This window comes from Stegostoma tigrinum, chromosome 13 (genome assembly GCF_030684315.1).
Source record: "Stegostoma tigrinum isolate sSteTig4 chromosome 13, sSteTig4.hap1, whole genome shotgun sequence".
Classification (NCBI taxonomy): domain Eukaryota; kingdom Metazoa; phylum Chordata; class Chondrichthyes; order Orectolobiformes; family Stegostomatidae; genus Stegostoma; species Stegostoma tigrinum.
In genome coordinates this window covers 23,503,443-23,517,342 of record NC_081366.1, presented here as the reverse complement: position 1 = coordinate 23,517,342, position 13,900 = coordinate 23,503,443, and the positions used below count along the sequence as shown (strand labels likewise).

Here is a 13,900-nt window from a genome sequence, read left to right as displayed (position 1 = left end):
TGAGGCTCTTAACAAGGCACTGACTCTTATAACATTTGCACTGTTGTTGAATGATCTGCTCATTGCTAATATATTTACGAACATACAAGATGGGAGCAGAAGCCGATTTAGCCTTAATTCTGCACTGCTATTCAGTGCAATCAAGGCAGATCCACTTGTGGTTCCACATTCTCACCAACCTCTCATCGCCCTTAAAATATTCAATGACCTGCCTCCACTGCCTTCTGAGGCAGAGTATTATGAAGTCTCACAACCCTGGAAGGGGGAAATAGAAAAAAAAAGTGTCTCCTTACCTCAGTCTTATGAGGGCAACCCCTAATTTTAAAGCAGGAGGACACTTTTGGACTCAGGCTATAAGAGGAAATGTCATTTTCATGTCCACTTTTTAAAGGATCTTATTCATTTCAATTAACTGAACTGATTTGCCTAATCTCCAGCATTTTAGATAAACATCACTTACTTCTGAGGATTGATTAATTAATTTGAAAAGCGCTTGGTTAGTTCAGTGGGATAGACAACTCTAGTGTGATGCACAATAAAGTCTACAGTGCAGGTTCAATCCTCTACCAGTTATTGTACTAAATGGAGGTCTGCCATCTTGCCTTACTTCATGCTTGTACAGTCGTTACTGTTAAGCTACACATAACCAAGTGCTCTATCCCTCTGTTTCTCATGAAGAGACATTTTAAAAGTCTTTTGTGGACTTTGGCTCCTTACTTTGAAAATTATTAGGCAGTCCAAAGTAATAAATGAATTGGAAAAGTAATTTTAAATTTACTTCAGTTAATTGTTTTCGGAGAGGCACATTAAATAGCATTCTATAAGGCCTATAAAGAGAGAAACATTGAAAAAGTTTTGATACAAGTGAATGAATGACTCCATCTTTCACAAATAACACGTATACACAAATCAGTTAATAGACTATTGTATTAACCAACTGACCATTTGGCAATATTATTATTTAAAGATGGCAAACACATTGAAAGATGTCAGCAACACCATGAAGTCTTTTGGTAGCCTTTAACAATGAAGCAACATTTAGTAACAAATCTGTATGGAAATGTTGACATTAACAATTTATACTGATTAAATATGGTCTAAAAAGTGTGCTGAAAATTGAGCCAACAGAAAATTCATGTCCTATTTTTGTACTGGGCAAGTAGGAATGTTGAGCACAGAACCTGTACAGCATCATACAGGTAAATAGTGGCTTACTCAGTGCATCGTTTCTCCTTTTACTAGTCTCTTACTATAATTACTGATTCATACTGATTTACCCTTTTGAAGCGATTTCCCTCTCTTCTATTTTAACTTCTAAAGAATGGACATCAAACATGAGATGGAAACAAGCAACATAAATCTCAGAAACAAATGATTTATTTAATATTTAATGATAAACAGTTAGCATGAAGCAAATAATGAAAATTTAAAACAAAAACAAAACAGGACATTTTAAATACAACCTAGACTAATCTGGCACAGAAATAACCATTTTGATTTTGCTGTATGCATATCATTTTTTTTGAAACTGAATCAACAAATTAAAGATGGGCACAATGTATTGGAGTAAAATGGATAACTAAATGAAACACCAGAATATAATTAGAAAGACAACAGTCAATGGTAGATGTCAGAGCAATACTGTCACACAATGAAGAATTAAAAGGTTTGTTCCAAATATAAAGACAATGTACAAAGGTTCCACAACAGCACATGACCTGAACAAACTAACAGGTACACAGAATTACAGTGGCTGAAAGCAAGATAAGAATTACATAAGGACATCAAAAGGCAAATTTTAAAAAAAATTACAATGAACTGGAATACTATATGGAGTGATATAGTTTCAAGTCATAATATTAGTAATTGTATTATATGCAAACTTTTTAGAACAATTCAATGTTTAACTCTAACGTCTATGTAAAAATTATATAATTTTATAAATAGTTATGGGTTTCAAGCAAGCACCCTTCTTAAGAAACAATGCAAAAATACTTGTTTTTCTACAATGTGCTTTAGAATAATTTGGTCCAACAACACGAGAAATTACATCTCAAGGTGAACCTGATTTTTTTGAAAAATAAATCTCTCCATTTCCAGAAATAATGTACAGTATGCACATGTGTATAACCAAGGAGAACAATACAACATCCATTTTCTCAAAAGAATTTCAAACTGGAGATCATTTAGACCTACAAATCAATAAAGTCAGGTGGCACTTGCCAATGGAATATCTTTATCTACAGCCAAAACCAAAACAAAAAGGTACAAAATATTTGCTTCATCTTGAAAGATCAGATCAATGCAAGTCACACAAAGATATACAGATTTAATGTGCCACAAGTGAGACAGTAGCTGGTTACCATGTCACCTCCTTTCTGTCCCGACCTGATTTTCTCTTATAATGCCTACTCTGCTGAAAGTACTAAATCAGAGTGAGGTAGAATTCAAAAGGTATTAAAATCCAGCACATTTATGATACCTCAATACAGGTGGCTAGCTTTCAGTTGAGAACTAGTTGACAATGCAAAAGGCCACCTGAATGTAATTCGCCTTTCAACTAGAAGACCACAGCATCTTCCAACTTCAATCCATTCCACCATAGTAAGAAAAGGAACATTCATTTCTAGCCACTTGGTGTCCTCTCTCAGCATTCATGAGCCAAAAAGGAAGGTAACAAGCTACAGCAGATCTCTGTTACTTCTATAATTAGCCAGGAGGTGAATGGCTGCTTTGGGTGACCTACTCGAAGACTTTCCCACGTTCTCTCTGCCCACTTACTGGCTTCCATTCTCTACATCTACCATCAGCATTTCTGTACCATTGGATGAACTGAAAATATGAAATCAGAATGCTTCCTCCTTTACCAGTAGATGGAGTGTTAGCCTATTCTGAGTTCTTATTTTTAATTAATATTGTTTGAACATAAGTAATCTCTAACGTTAAGGTGTAAATGAAAATCAAGAGACTATTCACCAACCTGTTTCTTCTGAATGATACCAATGATTCAACAGAAATACTGAAGAAACAGACAACTGATGAAAGTGAAATCTTGCAGCTTTGCATGCGTGAAAGATTTATTTTACATTTAATGAATTACCTAATTGTCATGGTTTCACACCTTGCACTTGAATTGAAATTGGTGACCAAACAAGCACAGTAGGAAAACAGTAAGCAACCTAAAACCTTTTTGATACTGTATACGCAACTTAAAATGTAACCAAAAAAATACAAGTGCAGCATAAACCCGCTGGTCATGTCAGCATAACGTAAACACTTCGGTTCATATTGGTTTACATCATAAACCAGAGCTGCCTTCAAATTCCATTTTGGTCTGTTCTATTGTGATAAAATACTGTGTAAGCACCCCAATGTTAAAACACGATGGTATTCATTGTAGAACAACAGTAAGTCAACTGATTAGGAATACATATTTCTCAATGATTAATCATGTCTCGCAGCACTACAGGCTATGGGGAGTAAAGAAAATGCATGATTAATTCTAAAGAGTAATACTAGTAAAATCTCACATTTGACTTAAAGGTAGACACGATTATAAGCTATGCAAGTGCTGATCAGTTTAATATTTCATTACAATAGAGGTTTACATGCACAAGTGTATCTTTCTGTAGTTTTGCTTCAGCTAGTTGCAGTACTGGAAATGCAGGGACAGGGGAAAGGCTGGGTGTAGACCTATAAACCATAACACCCCCAGCATTTTATTAACCAAAGGAAAACAACTGGAGCTAAATACGTTGAATGAAAAAATTACTATGCCTGATCAATGCAAATATATTACTGTTGATTTAATCATGCGTGTAAGTGTATGTGCTAAAAGGGTTGTGCTATTTGTGTAAATGTGTGTAATATATTAAATAAGTCCTTGATATTTATATGCTACTTTGTGGATACATGCATTTCATTATAAAAATAAAATTATTACATATTTCCTAATTTTGTTTAAAACATTTTGTTCTCAATTTGTTGCGTGGTCACCAAAATTAATGTAGTCACTCTGTGAATTGGAGCAAATTTCAAGAAGGGAAATTTCAAGACAAATTTCAAAACAAAAATCTAACCTTGAGCCTGCTCTGTAAGCCAATACGTAGAACTTTATAATATATTCAGTAAAAAAATTCTAAAACAAAAAATCTAAATTTTGAATTAATCTAAAACTGCAATTCCTTCATACAAAAAAGAAGTAAAAAAAACTATAAAATGCTGCAGTGACCACCTTTCTTAAAAAGGGACACCTCAAAGTGACCTAATTTATCTAATAATTCCTCATATCAATTTTTTTTGCTGCCAAACAATCTCCTTTAAATGCGCTTCTGGAGGAATCTCATTGAATCTCTCATTTACATGGAACAAGAGAAAAGACAATAGAATAAGATAGTGTCTCATACTCTTGCAGCACATCAGTTACTACTAGTACCGATCAATCCAATTTATTAAAAATATACTGACACGCAATAAAACTACAAGACAGGTACCAATGCAAGTTGCAATTTATCCATCACCTGTAACACATAGTGAGATCATCCAACTATCTGACTGCTTAAGTGTAGAGGGCTTCAAAATAAGTGTGTGTAAAGCAAGATATTTACAATATTATTTATTTAATTACTTTGGAAAGGAAAATGCATAAGTAATCTGTTATATTGATGTAACAATTTCACCCAGCCTTATATTATGTGCTAAAATGTAAGAGTTTGGTACAGGAATAAAAAGTCAAAGTGACAAAGGCTAGTACTTCTGTCCCAGGGTCAACATATAACCCCGGATATTAAACGTTAAAAGAGGAGTCGATGTTAACTGCAACCAGGTGTTTGCTGTGAAGTCTAAAGTAATCCAATAATTGAACAATTTTCCGTAGTTCAATAGTTTAAGTCATATAGTGTGTTGTTCCACTGTTTAAAATACTAGATGTAAGAAATTGAGCATCCAACAAACTATGGCTGGGGAAACACAAGCGCATTCCACTTTCTTTCTTAAGATCCCATTTTAGAATATAAAACTAGTACTTCTTTCCCCTTAACTTGGAACCAGGACTAAACAATCTGGCAGAAAATTGCACAATCAGGCATTCCCAAGAGATGACTTCAAGATTCAAAAACATCCTTCATTTTTAAGAAAATCAAATCTATAAAACATGGTTAATAAAGATTGACTTAATTTTCATCTTACATATACTCTTTGGTACATTACATCTTAAAGTTAAGAAAACAGTTCTGTCATTGCCGCACATGCATTTCTTAAAATACATTGTCAAATGACATTGTATTTTTAATTTTTATTTTAACTCGAGATGTTTACAAAAATATTTTGAATATAAATATTCTGTGTCAATGTTCCGTTAAAAAAGGCTCTTTAGAAAATAAAAGTGAACAATTCATTTGAAGATTTGACATATGAAGCCAATGTTTCCGATAATGAAATTAGGATTAATAACAGCGATGAAATAAGTGGAAAAACAAAATTCATGCAAATGATTGTCCAAACAGGGTTTTACAGGTCTTGATGCTTGAGTTTCTCCATGAAATATTTGATGTCCATTTTGTAAGGAGGAGTGGAAAAGTTAGAGCAAAGAGACTTTTTTATATACTGTAACTATTGTTATTAAGGTCACAAGAAATCATCCCATACTGACAGATTTAAACGTGTATGAAGCTTTAACTGAAAGAGAAATAAAACAAAAATTAGAAATCATATCAAATAAAGTAAATAATAAATGCTCTGTTGAATATTATTGCAATGATTTTTCAAGTACTCAGCATTGGAGAATGGGAGGTGGTTATCTGACATTCAGCAGAAATTGCCTCAATTAAATACTGGAAATACCGAAGCCTATTGCCTTCTGAGCCCACGTTAAACTCTATTCTCTAACTACTGATTCCATTCTCCCTGGCAACTCTCCGATTCAAAACCAGATCACTCAAATCTTGGTGTCATATTTGCCCTCAGGATGAATTTCCAACCATTTATTAACATCAGTACAAAAAATCCCTCCTATTTCTAATGACACAATAACACCCAACACCATCCCTGCCTCTGCTTTCCTGTTGCTGAAACTCTCATCCAAGCTTTCTTACCTCCAGACCAAATTATTCCAATGCACCCTTGGCCAGCCTCTTGCATTCTGCCCTCTATAAACTTGAGATCATCCAAATGTCTGCTGCACACATCCCTACTCTTCCTAAGCTCCATTCACCCATCACTTCTGAACTTGGAGATCTACAATGGCTCCTGGAAAACCCTTAATTTTAGAATTCTCATCTTGGTTTTTAAAAGTCTCTCCGTGCTCTCAACCCTTTAGTTGTCAACTTTCAGATATCAGCAATCAATATAATTCTAACTTCTTAAGCGCATTGATTTTAATTGCAACATTTTGACAACTACACCTTCAGCTCCCCAGTCTATGATCTTTGGAATTCTGTCTCCAAACTCCTCCACTTGGGTTACTTTTTGAAACCTACCCTTTAGAGCAAGCTTTTGGCTGTTTGCCTTAATATGTCTAATGGAGTTTGGTGATTAATGTTGCTTTATAACACTCTAGTGCCTTGGGGTATTTTACTAAAGCATATAACACAATTAGGGCAAGTTGTTGTGGAGGTAGTCTGAAAAGCAGCAAGGAAACCGGGGAAACTAAAGAGAGGAAAAGGAACTGGAGGTGGGGGGGGGGTGGAAGTGAAAGCATATTCGACAGAGTAAATAGGCAAATGTATAGAGGATGAAGCAAAAAGGAGATTGAGACAAATAAAACAGGGGACAGAAGATTGGGAAAGTAAAAAGTAGAAAATGAAAATATACCCAGATAACTCTGAGGTGAGTGCTCCCATTTGATCCAAGTTGACGACGAAATTAGCAAACCAACACTTGGTGACAAATACATGAAATGGATTGACCCTGTAATTAGTTTTGATATAAATTTGGAGTGTACAGTTTGAGAAACTTACACCAAAAAGGGAGAATACCACAGATGGTGAAAATGTGAGATATAAACTGAAAATGTAGGAACTATTCAGTAGGTCAGATATGATCAATGGAGACAGCAACCGAGTTTAATGGGTAGGGACTTAATGCAACATGTCTCAGCTGGGCTCTTTAATTGTGGGGCAGGCTTTACGCCAATCTCCCATTGGCAGGAGCATGTCCCAAACTTAAGTGGAAGGGGAGTTGAAGGGGGTGGCATCGAATCTTCTGTTGCTGCTGCCGAGGTGTTAATTAGGCTTATCAATGAACGTTTTAACATCCACAACCTCCGGAGATAACTGGTGTCTCAGAGATCTAACGTGGGGAGAAAGGCTATACCTTCCAACAAACCCTATTGAGTTGGCCAACAACCTCCTGGGGTTAATAGGGTGGGTTCCTAATTTACAGGTTACCAATTGAAGGGCTCAGCAACATCGAGGGGAAATGGTCTTTGAACGTCACTGTTGCCCCATGTCTCATGTGATCCCCATCCTGCTACACTCACATTTGGTCTACGTGTACTGAGAGACATCCCTGGGTCGCTGGTGGGTGTGCTACGGCCGGCAGTCACCTTTCCCACTGGCAACGGTAGCAGTGAGCAGTTGCCAGGTTCTGATTCACTTGGAGCTGCCAGTCAATGGAATATCTACTCCAAAGGATATCATAGAGAGGACCCAAAGTGCCTAAAATACACAATTCCACAGGCCTCAGCCATGGAGCTCATGGGGCACCACAGCAGCTCTCCAGCCAATGAAGAAAACTCATTCCAGCCCAATGTTTCATGTTAATAGTCCACTACCAGAACTAGTCTCATGAGCATTTCCAGTGCTTTCTATTTATACTATCTAAAAACCAGGACTTAGTGTGTGGAGGTGGCATTCACAGAAGGTAACTGTAAACAAAAACCTCACTTTTACACAAGCAGTTCATTCGGATAATATCCATTTTGAATTCACTTTAGATAACAAAACAATATTCTATTTCAGAAAATGTTGATGCAGTAAAACAAATTGAGTAGCATCAAGGTGATAGATCACTGAAAAACTTTGCATCCTGAAACAGTTACAGCAGGCAAACAATGTTGTGGCATAAAAGGCAAAGCATTTTTAGATTAGATTAGATTCCCGACAGTGTGGAAACAGGCCCTTTGGCCCAACAAGTCCACACTGCCGCTTGAAGCATCCCACCCAGAGCCATCCCCCTATAACGCACACACCCTTGAACACTATGGGCAATTTAGCCTGGCCGGTCCACCTAGCCTGCACATCTTTGGACTGTGGGAGGAAACCCACGCAGACACGGGGAGATTGTGCAAACTCCACACAGACAGTCACCCGAGTCTGGAATCGAAACGGGTCCCTGGCGCTGTGAGTCTGCAGTGCTAACCACTGAGCCACTGTGCCACCCAATTCAGTAGCAATTCAGTTGAAAAGGGGAACAATCATGTAGAACTTCAAAATGCAGGTGGACTTGGAAAATCAGGCTGATCCCAAGAAAAGAAATTTGCGGGATGTCGACGAGATTTTCTTTCGGAGCAGCCTGTGGTAGAGTTCACTAAAGGAGCAGGCAAATCCAGATTTGGCGATGTACAATCAGGTACACTCGATTAGTGAGCTTACAGTGAAGGAGCCCCTAGGTGATAGAATTCCTCATGCAGTTTGAGAGAATAAAAACTGGAATCAGGTCAAATTACAATTGAGTAAAAGTAACTATGAAGTCATGAAGGAGGACCTGGCCAGAATTGATCGGAAGAGGATCCTAGCAGGGAAGATGGTGGAGCAGCAATGGCAGGAGATTTTAAATGAGACAATTTGGAAGGCACAGCAAAATTACATTCCAAGGAAGAGCCAAAATGAGGGGGGGGGGGGGGGGGGGGGCGGGGGGAGAGGCAACAATAGATGACAGAAGAGGTCAGGGACAATATAAAAGCAAAATAAAAAGTATACAAATGTGGTGAAGATCAGCAGGAAGCCAGAACCCGATCAAGTGTTTCCCAGGGCTTTGTGGGAAGCTAGGGTAACGATTGCTGGGCCCCTTGCTCAGGTATTGTGTCATTAACAGACACGGATGAGGTGTTGGAAGACTGGAGGTTGGCTAATGTGTTGCCATTATTTAAGTAAGGCTGCAAGGAAAAGCCAGAGAATTTACAGACTGGTGAGCCCGATGTCAGCAGTGGGTAAATTGTTGGAGGACATTCCGAGGAACAGGGCTTACACACATTTGGAAAGGCAAGGACTGATTAGGGAGAGTCAATGTAGCTTTGAAGTAGGCTGTGCTTTTTCTTCCTGGAGCGTTGGAGGCTGAGGGATGATTTTATTGAGGTTTCTAAAATCATGATGGGCACAGATAGGGTGAATAGCCAAGGCCTTTTCCCTAGGGTGAGGGAGTCCAAAACTAGAGGACATAGGTTTAAGGTGTGAGATGAAGGACCTGAGGGGTAGCATTTTCAATGCAGAAGGTGGTGAGAGTATGGAACGAGCTGTGGAAGTACTCGAGGAGGGTACAATTACAACATTTAGAAGGCATCTGGATGGGTATAAAGAAAAGGGAAATTTAGAGTGATATGGTCTAAATGCTGGCAATGGGACTAAATCAGATTGGGACGTCTGATCAGCATTGAACAAGTTGGGGCTGAAGGGTCTGTTTCCATGCTGTATGACTAAGATTCTGTAAGATGAGGAAGCCTTTAAAAACCAGAGGACAACTAAAAAAACAGCAATGAGAGGTGAAAGGATGAAGTAGGATAGGAAGCTAGCTGATGATCAAAATATTGCAAGAGTATTTTTAGACTTGTAAAAGTTAAGAGAATGAAAAGAGTGTACATTGGACCACTGAAAAATGAGGCTAGAGTAGCAGTAATGGGAACAAAGAAATGGCAGAGGAACTGAGTAGTCTTGCAGCAGTCTTCATGGAGAAAGACACCAAGCGTATCACAGAACCAGATGAGAGTTAAGGAGCAGAGGAGAGTGTAGTGGCCATCATTTTGGGAGAAGGTGCTGGAAAAGGCACAAAAGGGCCGAAGGTGGATAAGCCACCTGGACCAGATGGGCTACATCCCAGACTTGTAAAGAAGATAGTGAAGGAGATTGGGGAGACGTTAGTAGTGGTCTTTCAGGAATCGCTGGAGTCAGGGAGGACTGGAAAAGAAATAATGGAACACCCTTATTTAAAAGGAAGGAACAAGTTAGGAAATCATTTGCCAGTTGGCCTGACCTCAATCATTATTCAGATTTTAGAGCCCATGATCATGGATGAGCTGCACAGTACTTGGGAAGGATGGTAAAATAGGGGTGAATCAGCACAGCTTCATCAAGGGGAGATCATGCCTGACAAGTCTGATCAAATTCTTTGAGGAGGTAACAAGCAAGTGAGACAAAGGAGAGCTAGTGGATGTGCTATATTTAGACTTCCTGAAGACCTTTGACAAGCTGCTGTACAAGAGGCTGCTAAATAAGAGCCCATGGTGTTGGGGCCAAGGAACGGGCAAGGATAAAGGACTGGCTTACTGGCAGTAGGCAGAGAGTAGGTGTAAGAGTGGATGGCAGCTGGTGACAAGTGGTGTTCCGTAAGAGGCAATGTTGGAGCAGAACGATTCTTCACATTATACATTAACGCTCTGGTTGAAGGAACTGAAGGCATCGTTGCTCAGTTGCAGATGGCACATTAGATAGGTGGAGTGACAGATAATTTTGAGGAAGGACTTTGACAGGCTAGGAGAGTGAGTGAAGAACTGGCAGATAGAATGCTACATGGAAAAAACAGGGAAATGTTTTGGAAATCTGCAGGGCAAAGGGGACTTAAGCGAATCCTGAACTAGAAATCCTAAGGTAAACATGCAGGTTCACGTCATAGTTAGAATGGCAAATACAATGTTAGCATTCATTTTGAGGATACTAGAATACAAGTGGCTATGGAAAAATACTGAGGCTACGTAAGGCTCTGGTCACACGTTTGGAATATTGTGATCAGTTTTGGGGCCCATATCCAAGGAAGGACGTGCTGGCCTTAGAGATTTACAAGAATGATTGGGAAGATAAATGGCCTGTCATATAAGGTGTGGTTGAGGGCTCTTGGTCTGTACTTGATCAAGTTTAGAAGGATAAGATTGAATGTGATTGAAATGTACAGAATAGCCTGCTTAGAGTGAGAATATATTTCCACAAGTGGGAGAGACTAGGACCAGACGGCACAGCCTAAGAGTGAAGGTATGACCCTTTAGAATGAGATGAGGAGGAATTTCTTCCACTAGAGGGTGGTGAACTTGAGAGCTTATTGCTGCAAAAAGCTGTGGAGACCAAGTCATTGAGTGTATTTCAGACAGAGATAGATAAGTTCTTGATTAGAAAGGAAATCTAGTATTACAAGGAGAAGGCAGAAGAATAGGGTTGAGAAACATTTTAGCCATGATCAAATGATGCAGCCAACTTCTTGGGCCAAATGGCCAAATTCTGCACCTACACCAAAATGAAGGAACATTTTCCTCTCGTTGTCATCTGAGGCAAGTTCCTTTCCAAACCCCACACTATTCTGATTTGAAGCTAACCTGCTGATCCTTCAGAGGTGCTGACTCAAAAATTCTGGAATTCCTCCCCTACCAGCATTGTGGATGTGCCAAATTAGATCAATAGTAGCTGTTCAAAAAGGTTCATCGTCGCTTTCTCAAGGTCAATTAGGAATGGGCAATAAATGGTGGCATGGTCAGCAATCCCCACATTCTGTCAACACAAATAAATATGTATTGGCCTTGTTGCCTGGTAACCATCCACTTTTAAACTACTTTCTCTTTCATAAATTAAACTATTGAGTGGAAAGAGTTGTACATTCTGAATTGTTTTCCCCCCAATCTACAAACAAAGTAACAACTTACTCTTTATAGGTAACTGGATCTAATAGAACAGGCTAATAGAACAATACAGCGCAGTACAGGCCCTTTGGCCCATGATGTTGTGCCGTGGAATAATCCTAATCCAAAAATAAAATAACCTAACCTACATTCCCCTCAATTCATTGCTGTCCATGTGCATGTCCAGTAGTCGCTTAAATGTCACTAATGGCTCCGCTTCCACAACTACCACTGGTAAACTATTCCATGCGCTCACAACTCTCTGGGTGAAGAACCTCCCTCTGACGTCTCCTCTATACCTTCTTCCCAACACCTTCAAACTATGACCCCTCGTGACAGATCCTGCCCTGGGGAAAAGTCTCTGGCTATTTACTCTTCGGGCCCAGCCTTTGTCACATACACTTTTGTTGCTAATATGGGTGACTGACTGACTCTCCATACCTTCACCATATTGGAAAAAGACAGCAAATAATAAAGCTCTGCAAACCAAGCTGCTCTTCCTTCAAGCTATGTACTTTCCTTCTTCTCCAATAGATGGATCTCAGCTGAGATCCATGTTTCAACATAAAATCAGACAAAAACCTTCGTCTATGTGCCATAGTATCAAACCAAATCAGTGAAGATAAATTCAGATTACTTCTTCTTTGCAATGAATTCTTGCTGAAGAAGGGAACATTTATTTAATTGTAAAACTACACAAACTCTCTGGCCACAAGGCAAGCCAATCCACTGATTAAAATCCCAAATGGGAGTTTAGTTTGTCCTGACTAAAACAAAAGTGTTTCACCTAATATTAACTTAATTAGAAACAACAGCAAAATAAAGAAATGAGGATGTATTTACTTATAACTAAAAGTATGTTGAGAATCAATGGTTTCAACCAACTTCATAAATCAGTAGCAGTATAGCACCTTCTGATAAATGTGTGAATCACTGATTCCTAGATGTATATTCCTTTCCTACTTTTATGATTAGTTTAGTTATCTGGATTGCTGGTTTGCGATGCAGAGTGACGCCAACAGTGTGGGTTCATTTCCTGCACTGGCTGAGGATACAATGGATACCATGCCTCTCAATCTCACCTGAGGTGACCCTCAGGTTAAACTGACCATAATTATCCTTAATCTATAATCAGACAGCAGTCCAATAATCCTCTGGGAATTCAGCAGCTTTACCTTATGCGGAAATCTGCAGGACCAGTAGGTAACTCAAACTGTATTATGATGTTGACATAGGCTTAACTAAACTAGTCTTCTTTTGGATACCTGCAAATGATCCTTTTAGTTCCAACTGATTTGTACAATAGAAATATTTCTACATACACACAAATACAGATATATGTTTATAAATATTCAAATTTAAAACTACTGTACAAGGAAGATGGTAACATTATCTTAGCCTAGGCTAGGTGAGAGATTTCTGAAAATTCTCCTAAACACATAGATGCGTAGAATGCCCACATCACAGACGCAAAAGAGTTATAGTTGCATAAAATGAATTGTATAGATCAACATAAACTCTTAAGTTTTTGTTCCAGCACATATAATACTCTAGCTAGAACTTGCTAAAGGCCAAATTTATAGGCACAGAGAAAGCAATGGCTCTAAGCAGAAGGCAACTTAGCCTTTCAATTAACTGAAACAACTAAGTATCCTCATCATAACTGTGTTCCAACCATCACCCTGAAAATCATATACAATTTTTTGCTTTGTTATTTACATGCACTGTAATGATACCATGCCTAAGTTTATATATCTCAATGGAATAGAGAGCTTCAAGTTTATACAGTACTTGAAGGTGTCCCAGCTATTTCTGCTCGGTTAAGGTGACACTGTCGGAAACAGGAAAGATTCAAGGATTGGATGAGGAGTGGGGCAATTGGCTAACTCAAATTAGGAAAACAACACATTTATTCCTGTTGGTGCTCTAATGCACAAGAGCATGCTCTCTAGCATATTATTCAACATATGAGTGACAGAGTAGGATTACGTATATATGCACTTATGCATAACGCAGGGAGAACAAGCCCGAGTCATTAAAGCGTTTTCACGAAATAGATATTTTGAAGAAAATTTACATTTTATG

The 13,900-nt window shown here is 38.5% G+C and overlaps 1 protein-coding gene across 2 annotated transcripts in view; it reads right to left on the bottom strand.

Moving 5' to 3' along the window:
- Positions 1–1,372: 1,372 nt before the first annotated feature.
- The window catches only part of LOC125458249 (septin-8-A-like), a 91,356-nt gene continuing 78,828 nt past the window's right edge, over positions 1,373–13,900 (bottom strand). The window contains exon 10 of one of the 2 annotated variants that reach the window (XM_048543358.2): positions 1,373–5,676. In XM_048543358.2, coding sequence (XP_048399315.1) covers positions 5,673–5,676 — 4 coding nt within the window. In that variant the 3' untranslated portion in view covers positions 1,373–5,672. Of the gene's footprint in view, positions 5,677–11,499; positions 11,688–13,900 lie in introns of those variants that run through there. The other variant, XM_048543357.2, reaches the window with a different exon arrangement.